We start from the raw sequence: 15,218 nt of genomic DNA on the forward strand, positions 1-15,218 counted from the left end.
TCTCTAAATGATTAATAAATTTTAGAAAATTTTACTTCCTTCACTCCATTTATGGGCTGTGTCTTTTTCCCTTTGCTTAGGTATCTGACAATGGTGTGGTTGCACTTGTGAGTGGATTATGTGCCAAGAAATTAGAGGTAATTTTTAAATATCTCTAAGAGATGATGGCAACTGAATTTTACATTATCCCCATATTTTATTAATTTTTGTTTTTTTTTTTTTTTTTTTTGTAGCACTAGGGATTGAACCTAGGGTTACTCTACCACTGAGCTACATCCCCAACCCCTTTTATTTCTTATCTTGAGATAGGGTCTTGCTAAGTTGTGGAGGCTTGCCTCAAACTTGCAATCCTCCTATTTCAGCCTCAAAAGTCACTGGTATTACAGGTGTTTACTACCATGCCCTGCTCAGAAATTATTTTCTAAGCAATAGAAGATCAAGCCTTTTAAATTAGGTATTTCATAGACCTTTTTTCATCCCCTCCTTCACTCTTTTTTGTTTTTTTGTTTTTCAGTGCTGGGGATTGAACCCAGGGCTTCATGCATCCTAGGCAAGCACTCTATTGCTGAGCCACATCCCCTTTTTGAGACAGGGTTCCACTAAGTTGCTCACTATGTTCTCAAACTTACAATCCTCCTGCCTAAGCCTCCCTAGTAGCTGTGATTACAACTGTGCATCACTGCATCTTCTTAATTTTAAGTATTTTATTTTATTCTATTTTATTAATAAAGTATATTTTAAACCAATTCTCCATTTCTTTACTATTGTAAATATTTTTTTGTAGTGGGCATGTTTAATTATTTCCTTGTGCACATGTAGAAGAGTTTCTCTGTATTGGACATTTATAATTTGAATTGCTGTGTTCTGGAGTATACACGTCTTCAGTTTTAATAGATATTGCCAAATTGCTTTATAAAATGGTGGAGCATTTAACTTTTATTGCTGCTTTACTTTCCAAACTATTTAAGACTTATGTGGTCCTTTCTATATAGTTTTCTTTTTCAAGTAGATATTTGTTTCTTTTTGCATCAGAGTATTTCCCAGACTTTTCTTATATTGTTATTTGTGTGTGTGTGTGTGTGTGTGTGTGTGTGTGTGTGTGTGTGTATTGTATTATGGATCTACTTTTTCTTTTGACTTTCTTTTCTTTTTTTACATAGGAGATTCATATGGCAGGTTGTGTAAATCTGACTGATGAGGCTGTAAAAGCTGTCCTTACTTACTGTCCTCAGATACAAATATTACTTTTCCATGGATGCCCCCTAATAACAGGTTAGTCTGATAGACTGCTTATGTTTAAATCCTGGATTTGTCTTTTATTAACTGTGTGACGTTGAGGAAATTACTTAATCTGTTTTTTCTCATCTTAATACAGTTTTTCTTATCTATTAAATGGTCCAATAACAGTATCTTCTTCATAGGCTTACTTATGATGATCACCTAAAACCAATTTTTTTTTTTTTTTCCCAGTATTAGGAATTGAGCCCAGGGGCACTCTACCACTGACCTACATCCCTGTCCCTTTAATTTTTTTTTTTTTTTTTTTTTTTAATTTTGAGACAGAATCTCACCAAGTTGCCAAGGCTGGCTTCAAACTTGTAATTCTCCCATCTGAAGCTTCCCGAGTAGCTGGGATTACAGGTGTAGACCACCATGCCTGACTCTACCTGATAACTCTTTATGTGGTACCTCACACATTGAAAGAACTCAATAAATGTTAGTCATAATTATAATGGTGGTGGTGGTGGTAGTGATGGTTTGGTTAGTATTCAATAAACATTAACTATATAAGGATGATGACAGCAACAATTGTTGTGGTCATGATACTAAACATGATGGAGACAATAAAAATTTCAATTTTAAATTATTACATTTGTGACATATGCTAAATGACCTGTTAAGTGTTATTTCATCAGGTTGTAGACACTAATATTCAGTATAATTTTGACTCCAGCTAATGTGGCTCCTCACTGAAGAACAAAGTAGCCATAACTCATTTGGCCTACGTAGGAGCCATGAGACTCAATTTCATCCTACCCCAGAATTTATGGTACCTCAACCCTTTCACATTATCCCCCTAGTGGGTCTCATACCTTAACATAACCTGGATCTCCATGTGAATTAGTAATTATATCTAGTCCTTCCAGCTCATTTCTCTAATTATAGTGACAATAGTTTTTCCCCTAGGTCAAGTTACTATCCTGGAAATTTCTTTGATAACTTTGATCATATTTTCTAATGTTTGGACAGCTAGTCTTTTATTTATGTATTTTTAACCCAGGGGTGCTTTACCACTGAGGCACATCCCCAGCCCATTTTATTTATCGTTTTTACTTTGAGACAAAGTCTCATTAAGTTGGTAAGGCTGGCCTCAAACTTGTAATTCTTGTGCCTCAGCCTTCCAAGCTGCTGGGATTACAGGTGTATGTCACAGAGCCTGGCTGAACAGCCAGGGGTTTTTTGTTTTGTTTTGTTTGGTTTGGTTTTTTTTAGTTGTAGTTGGACAAAATATCTTTATTTATTTCTATGTGGTGCTGAGGATCAAACCCAGAGCCCCGCACCTGCTAGGCAAGTGCTCTACTGCTGAGCCACAACCCCAGCCCTGAACAGCCTGTCTTAATGAAGACTATAGCCTCATTTTTCAAGAGCCAAAAGGAACTGTAAGAAATTGGTAGTAATAGTTATCTTGCTAGGCTTGGTGGTGCACACCTGTAATCCCAGTGGCTCAGGAGGCTAAGGCAGGAGGAAGATGAGAGTTAAAAGTTAGCCAGAGCAACTTTGCAAGGCCTTAAGCAACTCAGTGAGACCTATCTCTAGAATAAAATATAAAACAGGGCTGGGGATGTGGCTCAGTGGTTAAGCCCTGCCCTCCCCGGCTTCAATCCCTGGTAGCTGCTAATGATGATGATGATGATAATAATAATGATTATCTCTAGAGGAGAGTAATAGGCAGGAAAGAATAGGAAGAAGTCCTCAATAGGTAAGAAATAGGTATACCCTTTTGTACCTTTTGAATTTTGTGTTATGTGGAGGATTTCAACTTATTAAAAATTCAAAATTACTTTAAGGAAATGATTACAACCAGAAAAACTCCTAGAACTGAGGCTGGGTACGTTACACTGTCGTAGGGATTTTGAGAAGGCAAACAGGGTCTCTGGTCATTAAAAACACCAGAAAATTGTATTCTAATAGGTAGGCTATTTTTTAAATTTTTAATTTGGTATATAAGACAGCAGGAATGCATTATAATTCATATTACACATATGGAGCACAATTTTTCATATCTCTGGTTGTATACAAAGTAGAGTCACACCATTAATGTCTTCATACATGTACTTAGGGTAACGGTGTCCATTTCATTCCCCCGTCTTTCCTACCCCCATGCCCCTTCCCTTCCCCTTCTACCCCTTTGCCCTATCTAGAGTTCATCTAATCCTCCCATACCCCCCCACCTCCAGGTAGGCTATTCTTTTATAGATGAGACCACAGTATATGAAATGTCAGTTTTAACAATGGACTCTTGCAGCACACCAACTAAAAATTTATAATTCTACCCATTGAGCTATATATATCCTTAACCAATACACTAAACAAGCAAGGGGTACTTCTAAATTGACTCTTACTTTTCTTGTGTTACTTTAATCACACACCTGCTCTTAAGGGGCCAGTATTTCCTTATTGCCAGATGAAATCACAAACTAGTGCCAGTGAGTTGTTTTGTGTTGTTGTTGTTTTGTTTTTGGTTTTTTGGTGGTGCTGGGGATCAAACCCAGGGCCTTGTGCATGCAAGGCAGGCACTATATTAACTGAGTTATAGCCCTAGCCTGTCATTGTGTTTTCTTTTTAATATTTTTTTAGTTGTAGATGGACTCAATACCTTTATTCATTTGTTTGCTTGTTTGTTTGTTTTATATGGTGCTGAGAATCAAACCCAGTGCCTCACACATGCTAGGCAAGCTCTCTACCACTGAGTTACAACCCCAGTACCACCCCACCACTGTGTTTTCTTATCACTGTTTTATAGGTTTTTTTATAGGTTTTTTTGGTTTGTGTGTGTGTGTGTGTGTGTGCGCGCGAGCGTGTGCTGGGGATTGAACCCAGGGCCTTGTGCATGCAAGATAAGCACTCTACCAACTGAGCTATATCCCAGCCTTTATAGTTAATACCTTGTCATTTTATATCACTAAAACCCTCTTTTTCAATAATTTAAAAGTCTTAGGTTTTAATACTAATGTATTGAATTCCAAATAATTTCAAGTTACACCTTCTTGCTTCCCAGCTCAGGTTTGCTGTAGGTATAAAGGCTACAGGAGGAAAGAGGACATCATTAGTTTCTTGATTTTTCCATCTCATGATTCTCCCTTTCCTCCTCTGCCTTACCCCAGCCATAGTTCTGGCCCCATCAATGTCAGTCAAGATGGGACTGGGATGGGCAGGAGGAAGGAGGTAAAGTAATCAAAGTCTTCCATTACTGCTATGATCTCAGGTCAGCACCCCAGGCTGTGTGGGAGAATTGAACCTGATCTATAGGTACTTTTGAAGTTCATCAAATCCTACTTTCTACCACTCCTCTCATTATTATAGGTATCTCCTGTTTGTAGTTATCTTGATTTAAGCAAATGTGTCTGTTCTGACCAGGAGCTAGTGTTTTCTTCTGCCTCCAAGCACCTGGCAATATACCTTCAGTATCTTTCTTTTGAGGTTGCCTAGCCATCTAAGTTGTTTTCAAAGGGAAAATATAAGGCAACTCCATACCTGCCCACATCTGTCTGTAGGAAGCACATGCTTTAGACAAAAGGAATGCAGATATTTTCCAACCTCAGTCCTGTTTAGCTACCTGGACTATCACCTTAACTTTCTGCCCTTTTGTTTTTCTTAGTTATGACTCTGATATTAGTCTACTATGTCTCACAAGCTCCAAGGACAAATCACACTCTCCAACTGATCTCCTTAGAATTCTATTCACTAGGCTTGCAGGGAAGAGAAAGCACCCTCAATACTAATACTCCATTCACATCTGTCTTCAAAGAAATGTTTCTTCAGTTTAGAACTCTTCATCCCTTCCACTTTAATACGTGTGTGTGTGTGTGTGTGTGTGTGTGGTGGGGGTGGGGATTGAGATTGAATCTAGGGGTACTCTACTACTGAGCTATGTTCCCCAGCCCTTTTAAAAATTTGAGACAGGATCTTATTAAGTTGCCCAAGCTAGCCTTGAACTTGCAATTCTCTTGCTTCAGCCTCCCGAGTAATTGCAATTACAAGCGTGCATCACTGCACCCAGCTCTGGGGTTTTTGTTTTGGTTTGGGTTTTTGTTGCTGTTGTTCTGTATCAGGGATTGAACCCAGGGGTGCTTAATCACTGAGCCACATCCCCAGCCTTTTTTATTTTATTTTTACTAAGTTACTTAGGGCCTTGCTAAATTGCTTAGAGTGCTTTGAACTTGTGATCCTTCTGCCTTAGCCAGGTGTGCACCACTGTACTAGGCAAACACTATTTTTAAATGGATGAGGCACCATGGATTCAAAAATCTATTTTCAGCCATACATTTGGAAATCATGTGTAGGTTGTACACATGTATTTCATTTTGTAATGAAAGAATACCTTTAGTGAAATAGTTCTGTTTTAATCTTTTGTTATATTTGTCTTGTATAGCTTGGCTATACATGTTGTAAAATTAATCATTCCTAATTTTACCTTGATAATCTTTCTGGTTACTATTTGAAAATAACTGGTGTTTTTCCTTCTAGTTTTAATAGATATCAAGTCAGAAAAAAATGTATACAATCAACCAGAAACTTATTCTTAGGTAGACTATTTAAAATCATTATCAAAAACCTCATGGAAAGCTGCATGTGGTGGTATATACCTCTAATCCCAGCATCTAGGAAGACTGAGGCAGTAGAATCTCAAGTTCAAGGCCAGCATGGGCAATTTAGTGAGATCCTGTAAAAATGAAAATAAAAAGGGCTGGAGATACAGCTGAGTGGTAGAGCACTTGCCTCTCACATACAAGGTCCTAGGATAAATTGCCAGAATCACAAAATTAAAAACAAACAAACAAAAAAGGCACCAATATCAAACTTTTTTGATTTTTTAACATATCCAGTTGTTTTAAAAATAGCTAAATAAACATATATTTAGACATTTACAATCTGCCTGCTTTGCAGACCCTGCAAAGTACACCCAATATCTACAATACATAGGAAAGATAAAACCCAGGGTTACAAAAGACCCCAAGCCACTGCTCCTGTTTTTAATGATCTAAACTAGACACTCCCTGTTGATGAACAACATACCATATAAATCCTCTCTCCAATCCTTCAGTAATTCCCTTACCTTATTCTTTCTGAGTAGTGAATCCCCAAAAGGGAGATATATGTGTGTGTATATTATATATATGGAAAGCAGTGAAGATTCCTTGGAAAACTGGGAGTGGAACCACCATTTGACTCAGCTATCCCTCTCCTCCGTCTATACTCAAAGGACTTAAAAACAGCATACTATAGGGACACAGCCACATCAATGTTTATAGCAACACAATTCACAATAGCTAAACTGTGGAGCCAACCTAGATGACCTTCAGTAGATGAATGGATTAAAAATGTGGCATTTATACACAATGGAATTTTACCCAAAAGGGACTTTCTGAATGCAAATCTGTCGAAGTGTTGCCCAAATAAAGATCATAGTGTCCTTCTGCCACCTTATGGTCATATTTTTTCCTTCAAGTGCTTTGATATTCCTCAGATTCACTATAGTTACATGCATGATATGGCACTCTTACAAGATATTCACAAGTATAGCATATGACAAAAAAAGGGTTATGTATCCAAAAAATTTGCATAGTTTAACATACCACTATAATGAATGTTAATTTATCAAAGTCTCCAAGAAAAACTATAGTTAAGAAACTTGTTTAACCTTGTTTACTCCAGCATTTCCCAGTTTTTAGCACTTTTTTGATTGACCTAGCCAACTCCTTCATTATATATTATTATATCTTAGTTTTCTGATCCTTAATATCACAGAATAGGAAAGTAAGGTATTAGAATGTTACTTTCCCAGTGTGACTTTCCCAGTTTTTAATAATGTAAGTGAAATGAGTAGTGATCCCCAGTCTTCTGCCATCTGTCCAAAACTTAGAATAAATCACTTAGCTTCTGTGGGTCTCAACTTTACCTTGTCTGTAATGTTTAATCATAAAATTAGGAGATCTGATTGTAATGCAAAAGTTCATATATAATGACTTTTATTAATTTTGCTTGTTTGCTTGGGGGGGGGCGGCAGGTACTGGGGACTGAACTCAGAGGCACCACTGAACCACATCTTCAACTCTTTTTATATTTTATTTTGAGACAGGGTCTAAGTTGCTTAGGGCCTTTGCTAAGTTGCTAAGGCTGATCTTGAATTTACAATTCACCTGTCAGCCTTCTGAGCCCTGGGATTACAGGCGTGCACCACTGTGACCAGCTTAATAAAAGTTCTTTAATGAAACAAATTTTTTAAAAAAGAAAATTGAAAAAAAAATATTCTTCATTGAGAAAAAAGTGACTGTTTCTAAATTACCCTTTCCCTCTTTGCTGTCAGTATTCCTGAATCTGCTAGCATTATATATTTTTGTTACCATCGCTGAGGGAAAATAAATTTTTATATATTCAACTTATTTTTTAATATTTTTTAATTTCCTTTGTGGTCTTGGGGGTTTCAACCCAGCCCTTTAAAATTTTTTTTTTAAGACAGAGTTTCAGGGGCTGGGGATGTGGCTCAAGTGGTAGCGCGCTTGCCTGGCATGCGTGCGGCCCAGGTTTGATCCTCAGCACCACATACCAACAAAGATGTGTCCGCGGAGAACTAAAAAAATAAATATTAAAAATTCTCTCTCTCTCTCTCTCTCTCTCTCTCTCTCTCTCTCTCCTCTCCTCTCCTCTCCTCTCACTCTCTCTTTAAAAAAAAAAAAAAAAGACAGAGTTTCACTGAGTTTCTTGAGGCCTCACTAAATTGCTGAAACTGGCTTTCACTTACAATCTTCCTGCCTCAGCCTCCTGAGTCACTGGGATGTGCCACTGCCACTGCTCATAGTTGAGGATTTGTTTTAGCCTTAAGATTTGTTTTAGTCTTAAGATTCCTGGATAATTCATACATCAAGATTTAACCCAAAATGCCCAAAAGTATTTTAAGACAGAAATGGCTTGCTTCAGTTTCCTTTCTGCAGGGAGGGGGCACTAGGGTTGAATTCAGGATCACTCTACCACTGAGCTACATCCTCAGTTATTTATATCTCTATCTATCTATCTATCTTTGATACTGAGGATTAAACCCAGGGGCACTTAACCATTGAGCCACATCCCCAGCCCTGTAAAAAAAAATTTTATTTTGAGACAGGGTCTTTCTAAGTTGCTTAGGCTGGCTTTGAACTTGTGATCTTCCTGACTCAGCCTCCTGAGTGTCTGGGATTACAGGCACTCACTACCGTGTCCAGCTTTTTTTTTTTTTTTTTGAGACAGGATTTTGTTCTGTTGTTAAAAGTCTCCCTAACATACCTGCTGGCTTTCTAACCCAGGGCCTTGTGCAGCTAAGGCTGGCCTAGAAATTGCCATCTTCCTGCCTCAGCCTCCCAAATTATTGGGATTACCTACCAGCATGTGCGATTGCACTTTGCTTCAGTTTCTTTTAAAGGACAATCCCCTACCCCAATTACCTTGCTTAAAGGATAGTCCCCCACCCTAATTACCTGGATTGAATCTAGGGCCTAGCAAGTGTTCCACCACTGAGCTATACCTCCATTCCTTTTTATTTTTTGAAACACAGTCTCACTAATTTCTCAGACAACTTAGCAAGACCCTCAGCAATTTAGCCAGACCCTGTCTCAAAATAAAAAAGGCCTGGGAACAGGAATGTTAACTCTGTGGTAAAATGTCCCTAAACTCAATCTCTAAAACCAAAGGAAAAAAAGAAAAAGCTGATAGAACTAGAAGTAAAACCTAAGTCACCTGATCTTCAATTTATAATTCTTTCTTCAAAAGAAATTTCCTGAGCCTTTGGTGTGAAGCATCTTGTTACTAGGAAAGGGAAAAAATAGAAGGTGACATTAAACATCAGTAGCATAATAAGGAATCATTTTACTTTTACCATCCAGAGTCTGAATTTCTGTCATGTATTCTGACATGGGATCATGAATTATAGCTTAAATTCACATAGTAATGTTTCCTCATGTCTAAATTGAGGATGATGATAATTATTATACCTCTTAGGATTAGTTAAAAGATTAAATAAGATGATATATGAAGCATAGTATACAATTGAATAAGTCAATAATTAATGGTAGCCCTATTATTAGATGAAGTGTACATATCACTGTAATGCTTTTAAGACATAGGCATTTGTTGTTTTCTCTGTAATTTTATTAACAAGAGTATAAAAGGGTAATCATACCATTAATTTGTATTTAAGTTTCCTCAAAGTCTTAGCATGAAATAAATAAAGCATTAAAGTAGTGTGACTGAACAGAGTTTAATGAAGGGAGTATTTACAAATAAGTGAACAGGATTAAAGAAAGCCAGCAGGTATGTTAAGTCACCTTGGAAGCTAAAATATGCCCAAAGGGTAGAAGAAGGAACATTTACCAGAATGTGAAAAGTTGACCTATAGATGAACATTTTCCATATCTGTATAATGCCATTACAAAGCATGGTTTTTAGTGGACAATTATTACATGAATGCATTATTATTATTTTAACCAATTGATATTACTAGACATTTATATGGTTTTCAATTTTTTACAAGACGTAGCAGTGATTTTGATATGGTTTCTCTCTCTCTTTTTTTTTTTTTTTTTTTTGGTGCTGGGGATTGAACCCAGGGCCTTGTGCATGCAAGGCAAGCACTCTACCAACTGAGCTATATCCCCAGCCCCTGGCATCTATCTCTTTTTGCAGTCAGTTTTAGATTTTTAAAAATCTGACTTAAAAACGAGTGATAACATTTTATTATTTAAAAAGTTATAGCAAACTTAATCTGTAAATACAATCTATATTGTAAATACAACATATTTTTAACTCAGTTATAGAAATTGTCTAATTTAGGGGCTCCTAGACTTGTAAATTTTATAGGTCAATAGAAATTTAAAAAGTGGGCCCAACACATATTTTAAGAAAACAAAATTAAGCAAAAAAAAAAAAAGTTTATTGCAAGCAAGAAAACTAGAGTGTCCAGGTGTAGTGGCACATGCATATAATCCCAGCTATTGGGGAAGCTAAGGCAGGAGGATTGCAAGTTTGAGGCTAGCCTTGGCAATTTAGTGAGACCACATCTCAAAATGGAAAAAAAAAAAGGGTGGTTGTGGTCGTGATTGGGGCTGTGGCTTAGTGGTAGGATGCACCCAGGTTCTATCCCTAATATCACCACCAAAAAAGAAAAGAACCAGAGAGTGTATAGAAATGGGAAGTTATTATCATTGGGAGAACAAAGGTTTACATCATTTTTTGTTTTTGTCTTTTTTTTTGGTACAAGGATTAAACCCAGAAGAATTTAACCACTGAGCCACATCCCCAGTCCTAATAATAGGGCTACCATTAATTGCTGACTTATTCAGTTGTATACTATGCTTCATATATCATCTTATTTAAATAAATCTTTTAACTAGTCCTAAGAGGTACAATAATTATCATCCTCAATTTATACACGAGGAAACATTAAATATCTTTGACTATGTGAATTAATACACTATTATTATTTTCTTTTATAGATCTTTCACGAGAAGTCTTGGATCAATTAGTAGGCCCAAACAAACTAAAGCAAGTAATGTGGACTGTATATTGATGCTTATTGAAGCTTATGTAAGCTATGAAGGCTCATCAAAACTACTTTCCCAGGAAATGGTCTGTAGATATTTGTTTTCCACTTAATTTTACATTTTGTTGTTGCCATCCTCTTATTTAAGCTATAACTCTGAGAATCAGCTAAATCTAAGTATACATGTTTGTGCTTTTGAAGTTAACTGGACTTAAACATTCTAATATTGCTATTCATTGGATGAGTCATTGTTTATGAAATGGTATTCTAGCATGAACTCTGTATGGGTGGGGGGCTGGGTTTTGTTTCTTTAATAACAAACTTCAAGTGGTCTGTTTTACCTCAAGACTTCCTTCTCCTAGTAGGTATTTGAGCTGTTATAAGAGAAATTTACTGATATAAACTTTAGGAGAATTCTAAATAAAGATATTTCTAAAAGTATAATTACTTTCTTAGCTCTGACTCTTAATTTCCTCAAGTATTTAAATGATCATTTGCCAAAAGCAAAGCTAAAGATTAGATTTAGTAATTTTTCACAGAACTTACATATTTCTTTTTTTTTAAACAGAGGTAAATTGTAGTTATTACATGGATTCATTTCTTCACATCTTATCCATCAGAGCTTATACTATAATGCATCTTATAGCCGATGGAATGTCATAGTTTAATTATCAAGAGTTTTCTGTGTTTGATAGCATTTTTTTTTTCTTTTGATACTGAGGATTGAACCCAGGGGCGCTTAATCACTGAGCTACATCCCAGCCCTTTTATATTTTATTTAGAAACAGGGTCTTGCTAAGTTTCTGAGTCTAGCTTTGAACTCATGACCCTCTTACTCAGCCTCCAAGCCACCAGGATTACAGGCATGTGCCACTGCACCTGGCTGGTGGTATTTGAGTTTTCAATAATTAATTAAAGTTGGAAATATATAGAAGAAATAATTTTATAAAGGTTTTACATAATTGTTTTAGAAATGATTCTAGAGAATATTCTACAATGTTGAACATGTATTTTACTTTTCAAATTCAATTCCTTTTGAAAACAAAAAAAGCAGAACGTAATAAGGATCACATTGAATATAACAAAAGTTTCTAGGGGTTATATTATGGACTCTGCTATATAGAATATACTTCATATATTTAACATTAATATTGTTTTAGAATTTTTAAAACTTAAGCTGGGTGCAATGTTGCACACTTGTAATCCCAGTGACTCAGGAGGCTACAGCAGGAGAATTGCACTTTTTTTTTTTTTTTTTTTTTTTTTTTTTTTTTTTTTAGAGAGAGAGAGAGAATTTTAATATTTATTTTTTAGTTTTTGGTGGACACAACATCTTTGTTTGTATGTGGTGTTGAGGATGGAACCCGGGCCGCACGCATGCCAGGTGAGTGCACTACTGCTTGAGCCACATCCCCAGCCCGAGAATTGCACTTTTAAGACCAGCCTTGGCAACTTAGCAAGACCTTCTCTCAAAATTTAAAAGTTTTTTTTTTTTTTTTTTTTTTTTTTTTAAAAGAGAGAGTGAGAGAGGAGAGAGAGAGAGAGAGAGAATTTTTTTTTTAATATTTATTTTTTAGTTCTCGGCGGACACAACATCTTTGTTGGTATGTGGTGCTGAGGATCGAACCCGGGCCGCACGCATGCCAGGCGAGCGCGCTACCGCTGAGCCACATCTCCAGCCCCAAAATTTAAAAGTTTTAATAAGGGCTGAGGATGCAGCTCAGGGTAGAGTGCCCCTGGTTCAATCCCCAGTATTCAAAAAAAAAAAAAAAGAAAAAGAAAAATGCCCAACTATTCTATTCTCCTTTACCAAAGCCAGAACTCAAGGGAATTTTTACCAGTCCAACTGACCTGGAGAAAAGCAAGTGCCCAACTCTGGCCCCCTCAACCCTTCCACATGAGAGAAGGGAAATACCCAACTCAGTCCATCTAAACTTCTCACCAAGAGAATGGGGGAAAAAGAAAAGCTGAGAAGGTCATAGTACCGGTACACAGGGTGACTCAAAGACTGAGACCTAAACACAGAACTACAGAACACGAGCCTTTCTTCCACACCTTATCACCAACCTTATCAGTAGGAGGTGTAAGGTATTACCCACCTCCTTATATCACATATCACACCTTATTGCAAGCCATGGATCCCAAGAAGGAATCTTGAGGTTGGGCATGTGGCTTCGTGGTAGAGTGTTTGCCTGACATGTGAGGCCTGGGTTCAGTCCCCAGCATGGGGGAGCAGGGAGGAATCCCTAGGGAAACCCCAAAGTAGACAAAAACAAGGACACTAGAGAGAATTTTAGCCTCTTAACACTTATCTCTAGGGAAACCCCAAAGTAGACAAAAACAAGGACACTAGAGAGAATTTTAGCCTCTTAACACGTAGTAACTCTACGGAATCCAAGCCTTTCTTCAGGGAGAAGCAAAGGCTCTGGCAGACTGGAACATGGGTGGCAAGCATGGAGCCCACCATGCCAGTGTGGGCCTGAGGAACAGCAAGCCAGGGCCTGCAAACTATCACCCTGTGTGGGGGCCTTGCCAGTCCCCATGGGGAGTGGGAAAATGGAAATGGTGGCAGACCCAAATGGAAATTGCAGGAAAGTTACTTAAGGACTGAACAATATCTCTGATGATCAAGACCTGATTAGCATAAATTTGAACCAATAGTGTTGACCCATGAGCTACATAAACCCCTAGACAGCACACTCAAGCAGCAATGCCTATCTTACCCTGCAAGAGCTCTGTCTCTTTTCTTTCCACTTGAATAAATCCTGCTCCTTTACATTCAGTTTTCCCTCTATGGGTTTCTTTCTTTGAATTTGTGAGACAAGAATCCGGAAAGAATAAATTGGTGGTGAACTTCTGGGGTCTGCTGTGACACTGGTGGGCATAGCCTGCCATTAAGAGCTGCAACACACCACTCAGTAGTAGTGGAGAAGAATCCAGCTTTTTCAGCTGCACCCTCAGAACTGATGCCAGCAGGCATCCCCTGTTGTGATTAGCTGATAACACTAAATGGCCTTTCTCAGCTACAGGAGCCTCCAGCTTAAGCAGATCCTACCCACCAGCAGAAGAGGAGAATCTAATTTCATTTTATTTATTTTTTTATTGGTTGTTCACAACATTACAAAGCTCTTGACATATCATATTTCATACATTAGATTGAAGTGGGTTATGAACTCCCAATTTTTACCCCAAATGCAGATTGCAGAATCACGTCGGTTACACATCCACAATTTTACATAATGCCCTATTAGTAATTGTTGTATTCTGCTACCTTTCCTATCCCCTACTATCCCCCCTCCCCTTCCCTCACATCTTCTCTCTCTACCCCATCTACTGTAATTCATTTCTCTCCTTGTTTATTTTCCCATTCCCCTCACAACCTCTTATATGTAACTTTGTATAGCAATGAGGGTCTCCCTTCATTTCCATGCAATTTCCCTTTTCTCTCCCTTTCCCTCCCATCTCATGTCTCTGTTTAATGTTAATCTTTTCTTCCTGCTCTTCCTCCCTGCTCTGTTCATAGTTGCTCTCATTATATCAAAGAAGACATTTGGTATTTGTTTTTTAGGGATTGGCTAGCTTCACTAAGCATAATCTGCTCTAGTGCCATCCATTTCCCTGCAAATTCCATGATTTTGTCATTTTTAAGTGCTGCATAATATTCCATGGTGTATAAATGCCACATTTTTTCTAATTTCATTTTAAATGCTAGTTTAACTGCCAGATAATCATAAAACCTCATACTGCCTTAGTTTACCTTTTTCTTTTACCCAACACAACTTGTTCAGCTGTTAACAAAAAATTACAAGGCATGAGAAAAGAAAAACTGGAGTCTACAGAGACAAAGCAAGCCATCAGAACCAGATTCAGACATGACAGAGATTTTGGAATTATCAGACTAGAAATCTTAAATAACCATGAATATGTTAGGGACTCTGATGGAAAAAAAAGACAACATGTAAGAACAGATGAGTGATGTAAGCAGAGATAGGAACTCTAGTAAAGACAATAAGGAAAGATTAGAAATAAAAAACGCTATACAAACAGAATTGAAGAATCCTTTGATGGGCTCATCAGTAGAATAGATATGGCCAACACCAACCTCACTGAACTTGAAGATATGCCAAAAAAAACCTTCCCAAACTAAAAAGCAGAGAGAAAATCGAATGAAACAAAAACAGCATCCAAGAACCATGGACAATTACAAAAGATGTAATACAAATATGAGAACACCAGAAAAAATAATAGCTCAGTGGTAATGTTCTCCTGGGTTCAGTTCCCAGTACTGGGACAAAAAAAAAAAAAAAAAAATCACATTATTAGACTTCTCTTCAGAAATCATACAAAGGAGAGAACTGAGTAAAATACAGACAATCTCTGACTTAACTTTTTGCAAATTTATGTCGGTACAAAATTGATATGTATT

General features: G+C 37.3%; 1 protein-coding gene across 3 annotated transcripts in view; it reads left to right on the forward strand.

The window, feature by feature from the left end:
• The window catches only part of Amn1 (antagonist of mitotic exit network 1 homolog), a 38,223-nt gene extending 27,024 nt beyond the window's left edge, over positions 1 to 11,199 (forward strand). For all 3 annotated transcript variants that reach the window (XM_077798776.1, XM_026415241.2, XM_026415242.2), the window contains exons 5-7: positions 81 to 137; positions 1,161 to 1,272; positions 10,746 to 11,199. In XM_077798776.1, the coding sequence (XP_077654902.1) occupies positions 81 to 137; positions 1,161 to 1,272; positions 10,746 to 10,819 (243 nt within the window). In that variant the 3' untranslated portion in view covers positions 10,820 to 11,199. The remainder of the gene's footprint in view (positions 1 to 80; positions 138 to 1,160; positions 1,273 to 10,745) is intronic.
• Positions 11,200 to 15,218: the final 4,019 nt, after the last annotated feature.

The sequence above is a fragment of the Urocitellus parryii genome, chromosome 5 (assembly GCF_045843805.1).
Source record: "Urocitellus parryii isolate mUroPar1 chromosome 5, mUroPar1.hap1, whole genome shotgun sequence".
NCBI classification, from domain to species: Eukaryota; Metazoa; Chordata; class Mammalia; order Rodentia; family Sciuridae; genus Urocitellus; species Urocitellus parryii.